The following is a 15,920-nucleotide window of genomic DNA, read 5'->3' on the forward strand; positions in this document are numbered from 1 at the left end:
TTTTGTTTTAATATTAACTACCGTTCCTCCCAATGAGAGGGGGGTCTTCTCATTCTTTGTTGATTTCAAAAAAGCTTTTGACTCAATATGGCATGAGGGTCTTCTATACAAATTGATGAAAAGCGGTGTTGGGGGTAAAACATACGACATTATAAAATCCATGTACACAAACAACAAGTCTGCGGTTAAAATTGGCAAAAAACACACATTTCTTTCCATAGGGCCGTGGGGTGAGACAGGGATTCAGCTTGAGCCCTAACCACTTCAACATATATATCAACAAATTGGTAAGAGCACAAGAACAGACTGAAGCACCCGGCCTCACCCTACTAAAATCTGAAGTCAAATGTCCACTGTTTGCTGATGATCTGGTGCTTTTGTCCAAAACCAAGGAGGGCCTATAGCAGCACCTAGATATTTTGGACAGATTCTGTCAGACCTGGGCCCTGACAGTAAAATTGTGTTCCAAAAAAGGTCCAGTTGCCAGGACCACAAATACAAATTCCATCTAGACACCGTTGCCCTAGATCCCACAAAAAACGATGCATACCTCGGCCTAAACATCAGCGCCACAGGTAACTTCCACAAAGCTGTGAACGATCTGAGAGACAAGGCAAGAAGGGCCTTCTATGCCATCAAAAGGAGCATAAAATTCGACGTACCAACTAGGATCTGGCTAAAAATACTTGAATCAGTTATAGAACCCATTGCCCTTTATCGTTGTGAGGTCTGGGGTCCGCTCACCAACCAAGAATTCACAAAATGGGACAAACACCAAATTGAGACTGCAAAATTATCCTCCGTGTACACAAAATAATTACTTGACACATTGGAAAGAATTAACAAAAAAACTGAGCAAACTAGAATGCTATTTGGCCCTAAAAAGAGAGTACACAGTGACTGACACAAAATTAAGGAAAGCTTTGACTATGTACAGAATCAGTGAGCATAGCCTTGCTATTGAGAGAGGCCGCCGTAGGCAGACCTGGCTCTCAAGAGAAGACAGGCTATGTGCACACTGCCCACAAAATGAGGTGGAAACTGAGCTGCACTTCCTAACCTCCTGCCAAATGTATGACCATATTAGAGACACATATTTCCCTCAGATTACACAGATCCACAAAGAACTAGAAAACAAACCCAATTTTAATAAACTCCCATATCTATTGGGTGAAATACCACAGTGTGCCATCACAGCAGCAAGATTTGTGACCTGTTGCCACAAGAAAAGGGCAACCAGTGAAGAACAAACACCATTGTAAATACAACCCATATTTATGTTTATTTATTTTCCCTTTTGTACTTCAACCATTTGCACATCGTTACAATGCTGTATATATATATACATAATATGACATTTGAAATGTCTTTATTCCTTTCGAACTTTTGTGAGTCTAATGTTTACTGTTAATTTATATATTGTTTATTTCACTTTTGTTTATTATCTATTTGACTGCAATGTCAACAAACATATGTTTGCCTTGCTAATAAAGCCCATTGAATTGAATTGAGAGAGATCCAGAGGAAAGAAAGTAGTGTAAAAGAACACCTATAAGATGGCTTCCCTCTCTGTAACATTATTAATGGATTTGGAGTGTTAAGCACAATGGTACCTAGATAGCTGAGCTTTACAGTGAGTGGGCTTGATCCCTCCAATTACTCCCAGTTCCATTCTCATATATCACATACAGTAGTGCTGTTGTCAGATGTGTGCTTTGTGCTTTATAACAACCACAAGATAAGCTGTAATACAATGTATTATACATCTGTCTGATCATGTAATACTATGTCAGTGATTAGGTCATGGTAATATCACGGAGAGAGTGTCATGGAGATGTGTTGTGCAGAGAGGGAGGGTTGGGAATACAGTCCATTTCTTATTAATGATATTCGAGTTCACTACAATTTATGTTTTCCTTAATGTCTATCAATGGATTGTCAATGGATCATGTCCATAGCAGCCTTCCCTATTGTTGAGTGCCCGGTTGACTGTAACAACTTAAAAAAGGATATTGTTGATTTACAATTGTAATTTCGAATGAAATAGATGGCCTAACTCACAAAACGAATTTTACATTTTAATGCTAGGCCTACAGAACACTATTTGAGTTGTAGCATTAATCCTAGACTCGTTCCTAATGGATATATCGATAAAGCTACACAGATGTGATGAAATTACAATGTGTGGTAATAAATATTGAGTTGTGGGATATTGATACAATTAGCTTCATCTGCTGGCTACATTGGCACATGGCCATTGGTGTATTCATGCCTATAGGCCTACTTCTACAGTATGTACAATTAATCATGCTTTGTAAATTATCATATCTTTTTTTGTTTATTACATCCATAAGATCCAAAAGTAATGACCCTAGACATTTTTCGAATTTGGTATGTTAATTAGATCAATTTTAAAAACACACATAACAAAAGACAATTTCATAAAATCATCAAGGATGACGCGAAAGAGTTAGGAGTTGTCTGATCATTTATAAGCCAATAACTAACATTCACTAATGGAGGACTTCTATTAAAAAAAAAGTTAATTAAATGAACTCACTGTAACTTGAAACAGATCTATCTTAAAACAGTAACATGCCTGTTTTCAATTAGTCCTATCGATTAGATTGACAGTAACAACAACAGAACATTGCGCCATGCACTAGGAAGGGCAGGGGGTAGGTGGTCAGGATAATGGTCGAGCGCGCTCTGTTCGGAGACGCGCTGCTCGAGACCGCTGTCCATGGTGCTGAAACAGGCACTCCTGCTGAAATGGTCTGTACCGCAACCGCTCTTTCCGGTCAGTGGCCACTCACAGAATTGAGCTGATAGGAGAGTATGTACTACTGCGAAAGTTGAGAGAGAAGCATGTAAACGGTATGAATTCATTACTGTAGTTTAAGTTTTAAAATATAAGTTTATCAGTAGCCTATCATTAGGACCATTGGTTGGGAAATAATTATTAAGGTACTGGCTGGCTCATAACCCTTCCTTCAGAAGAGCAGATATTACGCCAATGTTGGCACACACAATGCTCTTGCTTTTGTGGTGTAGAGAGAACTCGTGGCAGCGTGCTTTAGTATAGCCGGTCTGCATTGCGTCGAACCGCGCTCTACTCCCTCCCTCCTTCTCTCTCCCTCTCCCACGCTCACCCCCGCCCCACCACACACACACACACACACACACACACACACACACACACACACACACACACACACACACACACACACACACACACACACACACACACTCCACTTTCTCTCCACCTCCACTCTCCTTGCATGTGAAATACTGAACAACAAGATGCTGAACCATTATTTAGAAATGATTCTCTCTTCACATAATCGACTCCTCCCTCTATTTTAAGCACCTCCAGTCTCCATCCCCTCTTAACAGTGTGCCGGCTCGAGGTAAAACACATCCCAGAATGCCCGTCATATTGTCTAGGCTACTCGTAACAGGACATTTCTGCTGATGCGGTAATGTCTGAAAATGGCAAGTGTTCGCTTATTGCCCCTTAATGTATCTCCCCGCTGAATGGCAAAATAATACTTTCTCCTGCGGTATAAGGCGTTCAGTCCGAAGTACCCAACCGCCCAACCGCCCAACCGGCTACAGACGTTGCGGCTTACAGTTACTTTTTCTCAGTTTTTTCCATCTTCACGTTTCTCCTCTGACTCCCGCGTGATTTGACATCGAATGTGAAGAAGAGACGACAGGATCAAGATGTAGACAAATAAGACATTTAAGTTATCCGAGATGAACGGCTCAGACAGTGATGCCTTGAGAGTTTTAGCCTACCAGGGCGATCTGACGCTGCACAGAGGAAAGCTCCAATGTGTTGCGATGGGGTGCAACGTAAAGTGTTAATATATTAACACATGACAACAACTCTCCGGATGTCCAGGATGTCCTAGCGTTGAATGACTGTGCTGAGTCGCGGACAAGACGCATTCCGTCAGGATTCCTTCACGATCATCCTGAGGTAAGCCTTGAAACTGGTGCACTCTGTCTGTCTGTCTGTCTGTCATTTGAGGTTTACGGTCAAGAGGAATACTTCCAAGGCTATTGTTATCTATTACTATTAGGCCATTTATAGACTGTTATTTTTAGTGTATTTAACACTTCATTATTTGCGTGAGGCAAGTTTCAAACAGTGTTATGTGACAAAACATGCATATAAAGTGGTGCAATTATATGACATTTAACCCTGTCAAATATAATATGCATAGTCGATTGCTTTATGTCTAGATTATCACCAATAAAACAATATAGTTTTCCCCTTTAAACGCTGATAAATAAACAGACAGGAAATGTAGCCTAGAGGCCAAATAAATAAATAAATGGCAGAAATTGCTGAGCCAGCATATATCTCCACTGCTCCTTAGATCCGTTATTTTCTATTTTTTTTCTCTCTGACTGTGTGACAGAGGCATCAGCAGCAGCAGCAGATGCAGCGGAGAGCAGCAATGTTTGAGTCAGCCAGAACCGCAGTGGAGCCGCACTGAGGCAAAGCAAGTTATACCCCCCCTATCTGGGGACTAGCACAAGAAATAGGGGGAGAAGAAGAAGAGTGCAGAAGGAAATTGTATACTGCCTAAACCTGAATGCCGCCTGTTCAATCAGATTAACCGGACAACCGGAATTCCACAACTCCTGCTGCAACAGAGCTCCCGAATTTGAGCTACAAGATGACCGTAGTGGCAGGAGATAACATGGACGAGACCGTGGCAGTGCCGGGGCACCCGCAGGACTCGTACCCCCCCGACCACGAAGACCACGACTGCTGCGAGAGGGTGGTCATCAACATAGCGGGGATGCGGTTCGAGACGCAACTCAAAACTCTCTCCCAGTTCCCCGAGACATTGCTAGGCAACCCCAAGAAGAGGATGCGCTACTTTGACCACCTGAGAAACGAGTATTTCTTTGATAGAAACCGTCCCAGTTTCGATGCCATCCTCTACTATTACCAGTCTGGCGGTAGGCTGAGAAGGCCCGTCAACGTCCCATTGGATATGTTCTCGGAAGAGATAAAGTTTTATGAGTTGGGAGTGGATGCCATGGAGAAATTCCGTGAGGATGAGGGCTTCGTCAGGGAGGAAGAACGTCCTTTACCTGAGAAGGAGTTCCAGCGTCAGATCTGGCTGCTTTTTGAGCACCCAGAGAGCTCCGGTCCAGCCAGAGGGATTGCTATAGTATCTGTTATGGTCATTCTGATTTCTATAGTCATCTTTTGTTTAGAGACTTTACCTGACTTGAAAGAAGACCCTAGAGGTCGGTTTAAGACTGTAGGGAACCATACTTTTTACTACAAACCAAACATCCTAAAAGATCCCTTCTTCATTATTGAAACTCTTTGCATTATCTGGTTCTCGTTTGAGTTGTTAGTGCGTTTTTTCGCGTGTCCAAGCAAGGCGGTCTTCTCCAAAAACATGATGAACATCATTGATATAGTGGCCATCATTCCTTACTTCATCACACTGGGAACGGAGCTGGCTGAGGACCCCGAAGACCAGGACGAGGGCATGGGGGAGCAGGCAACATCTCTGGCCATCCTCAGGGTGATCCGTCTGGTCAGAGTGTTTAGAATCTTCAAGCTGTCACGACACTCCAAAGGATTGCAGATCCTGGGACAAACCCTCAAGGCCAGTATGCGCGAGCTCGGATTGCTCATCTTCTTCCTCTTCATTGGAGTCATCCTGTTCTCCAGCGCGGTGTATTTCGCAGAGGCCGAGGAGAAAGGGTCGTACTTCGGCAGCATCCCAGAAGCCTTCTGGTGGGCCGTGGTATCTATGACAACTGTGGGCTATGGGGACATGGTGCCTGTCACTATAGGGGGTAAGATAGTGGGCTCCCTTTGCGCCATAGCCGGTGTGTTGACGATTGCGCTCCCAGTGCCTGTCATTGTGTCCAACTTCAACTACTTCTACCACAGGGAGACCGAGGGAGAGGAGCAGGCCAAACTCTTAGAAGTTAGTGAACCAAACATTAGTGAAAGCAACTCTAGTCGCCGCAGCTCGTCCACTGTCAGCAAATCAGAGTACATGGAGATCGATGGAGATATAAATAATAGCATCGACAACTTTAGAGAGGCAAACCTCAGAACTGGCAATTGCACTATAGCCAACCAAAACTGTGTAAATAAAAGCAAGCTGCTTACAGATGTGTAGAATTAGACACCGTGGGACTTAAATGATGCCGTCACATGTTAACTGCCGTTAACTGCACTAGACCATCAGGTCTGAAAGCTTCATTCACCTCCTATAAGCGTTCTAGCATTACAACAACAACCATGCTCAGCAATTTGAAAGTAATTATTACAGGGGAAAAAGAAAATGAAGCTGTTACTAGAGAATATAACATATAGATAGAGTAACTTAATTATTCTAAAATGATCCTTTAAATAAGTATTGAAAAAGAAAAAAGAAAACTTCTATTTAACACACACAAGCAAATGCGGGCGTCCTTGGAGGAACACTAACCAACAGCACTCATGAGGACATATCTGTCTTTATCAGACGAAGCCAGGCGTCGTAATTAAAATGTTATGCATGGATTACAGATAACAACATTTCAGCAAGTTGCACAATGCATCAAGGAGAAAATGCATCAGAAATATGCTCTGCTGCCTGCAGAGAGAGAGAGAGACGCAAGTCAGCATCTGTAGCAGTCAGACAGTGGTCGGATCGAGCGACGCCTCGCCTGAAGTCAGAGGCTACTTCTCTTACCCCTCTGTCATCAAAGGATTTACTATCCAGCAAAGCGCCCAGGAAAAAGACTGATCACTGATCTCCTGGTTTGGATGATGACGAGGAGGATCTAGGATACGGACATCCGCAATGCTGCTATTTTCCAGCAGTAAGATGCTGTAATTATGATATCACTAAGTGATTCAATGGGATTTTAGCCCTTTAATGCAAGACAGCACAATTATTAAACAGAAGAGCTTCACATGAGCATGTTTAGAAACTCCCCATACATGTTGATATTGGCATGCGTGACGATGAGACATAACCTCATAATAATGGAGGAAAAAAACATTTTGGATATTTGCATCCCCCCCCATGCCTTCATTCGATTCATCCACCCCTTTATGCTTTTGTTTCACTGAGAGTGCAGTACTGGTTTCAAATAGTTCTTCATTTCAAAATGCTAATCGTTTAGAAGTATCTAGGGAGTGAATGTTAAAAAATCGTAAGGGAAACAGTAACTAAACTAAGATCATAGCATGAGAAAAAGCAACCTGCATTACGGCCTATCGACTAGATACTGTGTATACTAGTATATCTAATGCATGTATTCAGTATTCAGCTTGTTGCAGTTACAGACACTGAATAGTGTCTCATACTGTCATGGAAACGAAACGTGGGTAATTAAAACATGAATCCCTGAAACGTTTCTGAAATGTGACAAAATACAGTATATCCAAACCCAACTCGGGGGTTCAGACTTAAAACGTTCTCGATCAAAGAAGCAGAATAAATACCTATTATCAAAAACGCATATTCTCATAAATACGCACCAAGTATTACAGTATTACTTCAATAGTGCAGTGCATGGACCTTCTTTGAACAAAGAAAAAGTAAACATATTATGAGTCATGTCTTCCATTTCACCACAAAATTTAGGGTCGTTTGTTTATTTTCATAAACAAAACAATCGAAATAGCTCTAATTTGAATGAAATTAGCGTTTGTTTAATAAATATTGCAAATCATTATTTTGCACTTTAGTTGCTAGTGCCTTTACCCCTCTCACCATGCAACAGGTTCAGTGAAAGTGCCTCTGTGTATATAGCCTACAACATAAATACATGTTGAACAGATCAGGTGCAGAAGATCTTGTTTTCGCATTATGCTGTTATTAATGCTGTTATTGATGTGGACGATGATGATGATGAGGATGGTTATTAATACAGTGAGAGAATGTTCAACCAAAACAACCATGGAAGTCCATTACCAACATGACCCAGGATTTAGTTGACCCAAGATTCTAGAACAAGATTCTAGAACAAGATTCTAGAACAACTCAACATTGTTGTCCTCATGATGCACTTATGCTCTTCCTGGAACCAACCATCCTCCTGTGCTTTATGTTTCTTCACCCATGCACCACTTCAAATCCAAAGGGAATATCCATTGCTTTGCATTTGCTTTGCATTGCATTGTTGCTATTGATTTATGTGCCATAAGTCTTGCGTGTCTACCTCAGTGAGGTTACTGCAGAACTCACTGCAGAACTGAAGCTATACTCCTAGCCAGGCAGAGCTGCAAGCAGGCTATATCGATGCAGAGCAGAGCTTACTTCTTCCACAACATGAAAAATGGCCTTTTAGTGGACTAGGCTGTGGTCATCAGGGCCTGCACTTACAAAGTGCCTCAGAGTAGGAGCGCAGATCTAGGATCAGGTCCCCCAATGTCCATGTCATCTTATTCATTCTGATCTAAAAGGCTAATCTGATCCTAGAGCTGTGCTCCTACTCTGAGACACTTTGTGAATACAGGCCCAGATGCTGAATAGTTAGAAGCACTTAAAATATACTCTAGCACCCTTAACCCTATCCCCTTTCCTTCCAAGCTATGCATAATCAAAAAAGAAGAGAAACAAAGATTTCTATACAGATGTAGGATCTTAATTTGATCACTCTTTTGTTGATGATCATTTTCCTGCGTGGCAAGAAATGCAAACTTGTTGTATATTCAAGGTTTAAAAAGGCTTTTAAAGTGTAATTTCTGATTTGCCCTAATGTAAAATGTATCAACCCTTACAAAAAGAAATCCATTAATTATAATCCACATATCCTGTTGCTGCAAAATTATTTTCCTGCTGTAGAAAACTAGCTCAAATTAAGATCCTACATCTGTAGTAGCAGAGTAGACCAGAGCATAATGATTTAGACTGTCTGATTCTCGAAAAACATGTTAATACAAGTGGTTTGGTTTCAAATCAAATCAAATCAAATTGTATTGGTCACGTACACATATTTAGCAAACGTTATCGCAGGTGCAGAGAAATGTTTTATGTTTCTAGCTCCAACAGTGCAATACTACCTAGCAATGGTGTGTATAGACAGTATATGAATAGAAAAGGTGTGTACAGCAGTAGTTATACAGGATGGTGTTCCATGACTATGTAGATAGGGCAGCAGTTTCTGAGGGTAAACATTTGGATTCTTTGGTGTGACAGTTGAGAAGCAATGCAGGTTTGATACTATTACGCAGTGGTGGATAAAGTACCCAGTAGTCATACTTGAGAAAAAGTCAAGATACCTTAACAGGAAATGACTCATGTAAAAGTGAAAGTCACCAAGTAAAATACTACTTGAGTAAAAGTTTTAAAGTATTTGGTTATAAATGTACTTATGTATCAAAAGTAAAAGTATAAATCATTTAAAATTCCTTATATTAAGCAAACCAGATGACACAATTGTTAATGTTTTTTGAATTTACGGATAGCCAGGGGCACAGTCCAACACTCAGACATCATTCAGAAACAAAGCATTTGTGTTTAGTGAGTCCACCAGGTCAGCGGCAGTAGAGATGACCAGGGATGTTCCCTTGATACATGCGTGAATTGGACCCTTTCTGTCCTGCTAAGCATTCAAAATGTAACGAGTACTTTTGGGTGTCAGGGAAAATATATGTAAAAAGTACATCATTTTCTTTAGGAATGTAGTGAAGTAAAAGTAGTCCAAAAATATAAATAGTAAAATAAAGTACAGATACCCCAAAAAACGACTTAAGTAGTACTTTGAAGTACTTTACACCACTGCTATTACGTCATAGAACTATCCTGTCCAATTATATCTGTGAATGCCTGAAAAGTGGGCCACATTTCATTGATGAGGAATGGCCATTCTAGTAATTATATTTCTGTGTGTATCTGTCGCAGAAGGACAATGAAGTACCCAGGGAGTTTTAAGTAGATTTCTTTTGGCATATTGGGATTTCACCCTGGGCATTATAAGCAAATTATAAAAGGCTCCACAGTCTTTGCTAGTTCAATTTGCTCAATTTGCTCTACATGTATTTCATCATTGTGTCTTCCAGCTTTCAGCAAAGCTTAAGGATGCTTTGTAAATGCTGTTATGTTGTTTAAGCAACATTTTGGCTGTCATAATCAAAATCAATATGAAATGACAAGAGCATTTAGAATCAAGGCATGACACTGGTATCACTCCTAGAAATGTTTGTGACACTGAAGTCAAGGGATTACACACAACGGATGTAATGATGCCCACACATCAACATAGCTAAAGATTCAATTACCCTTATGACTGTATGTTACTTGGATGAAAAGGACTGTACCATATTTCCTTTCGGGTCTCCACGACAGTGTGAAAAGGGTCTTCGTGGACTAACAGCAAGCTGGCAAAGCAGGCTAATGTACACATTGTTTGGCGAAGAGGCCTTGTTTGATTCTGTGAATCTAGTTGCTCGTTGTTATTTGCTATGCTTATGTTGATTTGCTCTCATTATTGATTTGCTGCAAACTTAGAATGTGTCTGTCTATCAGAGAGCCTTCCTAGATGTCACTTCAGTTGACATATCAGTTCAATATGTCAGTGAAGTTGACATTTGAGTCAAAAAATAAATAACATAAGTGTTACTTCTGTGTCAGGGATTTTCAGGGTTTCTGACCAAGAGAATGTCATCAAGTCTTAAGAACAGATACAGAATCTCCCAAATACAACCAATACAAAGTGGCTCTCCTATCTCAAGTTTCAAGTGTCAACGTTTATCTGTCACTTTGACAAGATACAACAGCTGTAAAACAGTATAGTCAAATTCTCACCTTGAGAGCTTTTTCCCAATAACACAGTGATAATAATAATAGATACAGTAGATACTAATAGAAAGAAACATTTAAATAAAAACCACACAAGAAAAACAAGAGAATGTAAGTATATACAGGCCACTGCCAGTACCTTATTCAATGTGCTGGGGTACTGGAGTGGTTGTATATACAGGCCACTGCCAGCACCTTAGTCAATGTGCTGAGGTATTGGAGTGGTTGTATATACAGGCCACTGCCAGTACCTTATTCAATGTGCTGGGGTACTGGAGTGGTTGTATATACAGGCCACTGCCAGCACCTTAGTCAATGTGCTGAGGTATTGGAGTGGTTGTATATACAGGCCACTGCCAGTACCTTATTCAATGTGCTGGGGTACTGGAGTGGTTGTATATACAGGCCACTGCCAGCACCTTAGTCAATGTGCTGAGGTATTGGAGTGGTTGTATATACAGGCCACTGCCAGCACCTTAGTCAATGTGCAGGGGTATTGGAGTGGTTGAGGTGAGTTTATACATACAAAGTATCTCTACCATGTACAGTAGCTAGCTGACCATCAGGTAAATTATATGTTTTTACCATATGTGGTTTCTCTTATGGCCCAGAAGAGTGGTTGGACAAAATATGTCCTATTCCACCAAATACCCATGATGCAACAGTTCACAGTGAGGTTGAGGGCCGTCACTAGTTACCCCATTCACAAAGTCATAAGTATGGCTAAACCTTTGAATTTGTGGCTGTGGTAGCTAGTGACATCCAAGTTTGAGGGAACCCATGCGAAACCCCTCACGTCACGATACCAGTACATCCATTGCTCTTGCCGTGAGGGCAATCTATGCATGGTGCTATGCATTTAACTATTCTATAAAAAAACAAAAAAACAATGCATTCTTATAGCAATAGAATTACAGGTACCTGTTTTCTTAGAAACTTTTGTAAAATAAGAGATTCATTAATCTATTTAAAAAAGATATGGAGAAGACAGATGGTCTCGATGTCTTTACAGATATTTACAACATGGCTGTCTGTATATGTTGTTTGTTGTATTCTTTGATTTCATTAAGGTCAGTGGGGTCAAAGGTTAAAGATCAAAGTTAACACCTGAGTCATGTTCATTAGGGAAAACAGTTGTAAAACATTTTGCAACAAGAACATTTTGAGTTTCTTATTGGACAGAGAGTAAATCCCCAAAGTTTTAAAACATTTTTTGGTACAGAAAATGAAAAATAGTTTTTCTTATCTGACAAGTTGGCCTACAAGATAGGCCTCCCCATTTCACTCCGGTTTAGAGCGGTTTATTCTATTTGGTGCCTAATGAACACGACCCTGTCCTAACACTAAGCAGAGAAAAGCTATGAAATGGCCAAATATAGGTATTGTACAGTGGCCATCCAATCCCCATCCACCTCCTAGGTTAACCTGGAGTAGTTTTCCAGAAAGGAAGCTATGTTGACTAATGGAGCAGAGTAGCCAGAAGTACCCTCCCACAGGATTGAAGGGCTGTGTGTCTAGTGTGAACGAGAGTCTGAGATGGTGCCTATATTGGTTTGTTTGTATAATGTATGCTATTCAAAAGAAAAACGAGTGAGGTCTTTTAAAAAATACCATTCAGAGAAACTCAAGTAAAAGTAAACTATATCTAAAAAGAAGAAAGAAACACTGTTAAATAGAGTATTGCAAGCAACTTTATAGAGCAACATGTCAAAACCAATGATATCTATGTTTTTATTGTGTATCTTATTTTTTATTTTATTTGTCACTATACTACGATTTATTCCCACTGGGCACAGACGTCAATTCAAGGTCTATTCTACATTGGTTCAAAGTAATTTCATTGAAATTATATGGAAACAATGATGATTGCACCAGTGGGTGCCTAGTGGGTTGTATTTAGGAAGAACATGACAGAATATCCTGAAATATCAAAGACAATAATAATGTGTTCCTTTGCAAAGCCATGATGATTAAACTGAAGTACTATTGTTATCAATTTACTGTACTGTCAATTTACTGTACTGTCAATTTACTGTACTGTCAATTTACTGTACTGACAATTTACTGTACTGTCAATTTACTGTACTGTCAATTTACTGTACTGTCAATTTACTGTACTGTCAATTTACTGTACTGACAATTTACTGTACTGTCAATTTACTGTACTGTCAATTTACTGTACTGACAATTTACTGTACTGACAATTTACTGTACTGTCAATTTACTGTACTGACAATTTACTGTACTGACAATTTACTGTACTGACAATTTACTGTACTGTCAATTTACTGTACTGACAATTTACTGTACTGTCAATTTACTGTACTGACAATTCACTGTACTGTCAATTCCCTGTACTGACAATTTATTGTACTGTCAATTCCCTGTACTGACAATTTACTGTCCTGACAATTTACTGTACTGTCAATTTACTGTACTGTCAATTTACTGTCCTGACAATTTACTGTACCGGACTACAAACAACTGTGTTAGCATCAAGATGTATGGATAGTCTTTTAATTTAATTTAAAGAAACACTGGAAAACCCATCCAAACAAACCACACCATTTAAGAGAGTTTCCAAACTTCCATTACTGAAAACCAACTGATAATGTATAGATAACGAATACATATATCTCTATGGCAACCAAAAACTGCATGGTCAACAGAAGACTGCATGAGCTTTATAACCTTTCCAAACTGTAGATCAATTATAATAGTGGCTGCATCGTTTAAAGAAAACCCTTGCTTTCATCTAAACCAAAGGCTTCTATATCAAATATTTTCCTTTATTTTGAATGTATTTTAGAAAATGTTATTGTTTGCTAAAGAACCGTTTTCATCTCAGACCAGACGTACGTTCGGATTGGTGCTTGCTACAGTATGGCAACACTATGTACTGAATCTGATCAGTTCTGATGTTGTAAGTATTAACATCACTCCATGTTCAAACTAGCCTGGCCTCAGATCTGTTTGCGCTGTCTTGCCAACTATATGCTCATTGTCAGGCCAAACACGGCAATGACCAATGACAACAATCATAGGAGTTGTCTATACAGCACAAACAAATCTGTGACCAGGCTATACGTTCAAACCTCTCTTTACTAACATGCTGCGCGAGCGTGTGCGAGTGTTGCAAAATAAATGTACATATTCATGTTATTCAATCATTGCACCCACACTGCACACGCGCGTCAACGAGCATCTGCGTAGCCAGACGTTAAAATAGAACTTGGTTCCATTTGTGACGCTTGATGCGCTGCAAGTCCCGCCTCTCCCATCTCCTCATTGGTATTTAGGAGCATATACCCACGTGGGTGATTGAAAGATGAACTGAAGTCCATACTCCAGGCCAGTTGGTGGTGGTAATGCACCTTAAAGTTGGTTGCCAACCGCCAAAGAAGAAGAAAAAGCCGCCTGGAGGAGGAGAGATTACTAGAAACAAACTCTGTTTACCCTTTTATCTGTGGATTAATTGTCGTAGTAGAGGACATTGTGCATTTCAGGCAAAATAACAACCAAATGTTTATATCCCAGGACAAATTAGCTAGCAACAGCAAGCTAGCTAAATTGGCATATATGTTTAATGCTTTTCGACATGTCCCCAAATGAATGTAGTTGGTTCAGAATTCGTGTTGATATTTCAACCTGCGTTTCCTGACGCATGCACGCGCGCGCCCGGTCTAGTCAGCATGTTAGAAAGGTGAAGAGAGGTGACTAGTTCCTGTTTGATGACAATGCAGTGATGTGATTGGTAGATGTGTGATTGATACATGTTTCTCTTACCGTCCATCTGTCAGACATTATTTGTGTCTGAAATGGCACCCTATTCCCTCTATAGTGCACTACTTTTGACCAGAGTCCTATGGCCCCTGTAGTAGTAGTAGTGCACTAGAGTCCTATGGCCCCTGGTGGTTAAAAGTAGTGCATTAGTCCTATGGCCCCTGGGGGTCAAAAGTAGTGCACTAGAGTCCTATTGCCCCTGGTGGTCAAAAGTAGTGCACTAGTCCTATGGCCCCTGCTGGTCTAAAGTAGTGCACTAGAGTCCTATGGCACCTGGTGGTCAAAAGCAGTGCACTAGACCTATGGCCCCTCGTGGTCAAAAGTAGTGCACTAGTCCTATGGCCCCTGGTGGTCAAAAGTAGTGCACTAGAGTCCTATGGCCCCTGGTGGTCAAAAGTAGTGCACTAGAGTCCTATGGCCCCTGGTGGTCAAGGGTGCATTTTAGCATGCTACCATTGTGCATCTATATAAGAAATGTGATCCTATAAGATATCTATAACAACCGATAGAAAACCTATTGACTGCTATGGGAATGTGACCGAGCAGCTCAGAGACAAGAGAGACTGTTAACTCCCGGGGTCTGTTAAATCAAAATCCAATCCAATGTTATTTGTCACATGCTTGGTAAACAACAGCTGTAGACTAACAGTGAAATGCTTCCTGACGGGCCCTTCACCAACAATACAGAGAGAAACATAGAAAACATTATAGAAAGATAATATTATAGATATATAAAATGTTTTGTCTAGATCAGGTATGTTTGTCATGTAGAACTGAGTCCTGTCAGCTCTACTCGTTACATTTCTACCTGAAATGTTGTTAATGTTTAACCTCATCGAATACACCCCTGCTCTTTTTTATTTGTATTATAAGTAATCCATTTGCCTACTACCAATGTTTGTTTGTCATTTTTTCACATTGTATATTGAGGATTACACTATGATATGTTGGGCTTGTCAGACGTCAGAGAAAAACATGGTCTGTGATATATGCAAGGGTATTTCTTTTCTAACTTATGTCACACTGTATGATTTCATCGTTCATCAAATTCAATAAATGTTAAGGATCAGATTGTGTATTGTCGTTAGTTACTTGGAAAACAAGGTCATTTTGGGTGTCTAGTCAAGTCTATAGCTGCTGAATGTTTGTGTACTTGTGAGCCACTAAGGGTTTAAGTTTCTGATTCCGCTTCTATCGAACCCCAATAGTGACTTTCCCCCAATGGTGACTTTCCCCCAATGGTGACTTTCCCCCAATGGTGACTTTCCCCCAATGGTGACTTTTCCAAGGACACGGCCGTGGGCCACATTCTTTATCGATGTTACAAACAGCTCAAAACTTCAATATTGA

At 40.4% G+C, this 15,920-nt stretch overlaps 1 protein-coding gene across 1 annotated transcript; it reads left to right on the plus strand.

The window, feature by feature from the left end:
* The first annotated feature begins 3,242 nt into the window (after positions 1-3,242).
* On the plus strand, positions 3,243-15,639 carry LOC139584292 (potassium voltage-gated channel subfamily A member 1-like). Its single transcript, XM_071415960.1, has 2 exons — positions 3,243-3,985; positions 4,431-15,639. The coding sequence occupies exon 2, from the start codon at positions 4,692-4,694 to the stop codon at positions 6,168-6,170; it is 1,479 nt and encodes a 492-aa protein (XP_071272061.1). The 5' UTR covers positions 3,243-3,985; positions 4,431-4,691; the 3' UTR covers positions 6,171-15,639.
* The last annotated feature ends 281 nt before the right edge of the window (positions 15,640-15,920 follow it).

The sequence above is a fragment of the Salvelinus alpinus genome, chromosome 9, assembly GCF_045679555.1.
Source record: "Salvelinus alpinus chromosome 9, SLU_Salpinus.1, whole genome shotgun sequence".
Classification (NCBI taxonomy): domain Eukaryota; kingdom Metazoa; phylum Chordata; class Actinopteri; order Salmoniformes; family Salmonidae; genus Salvelinus; species Salvelinus alpinus.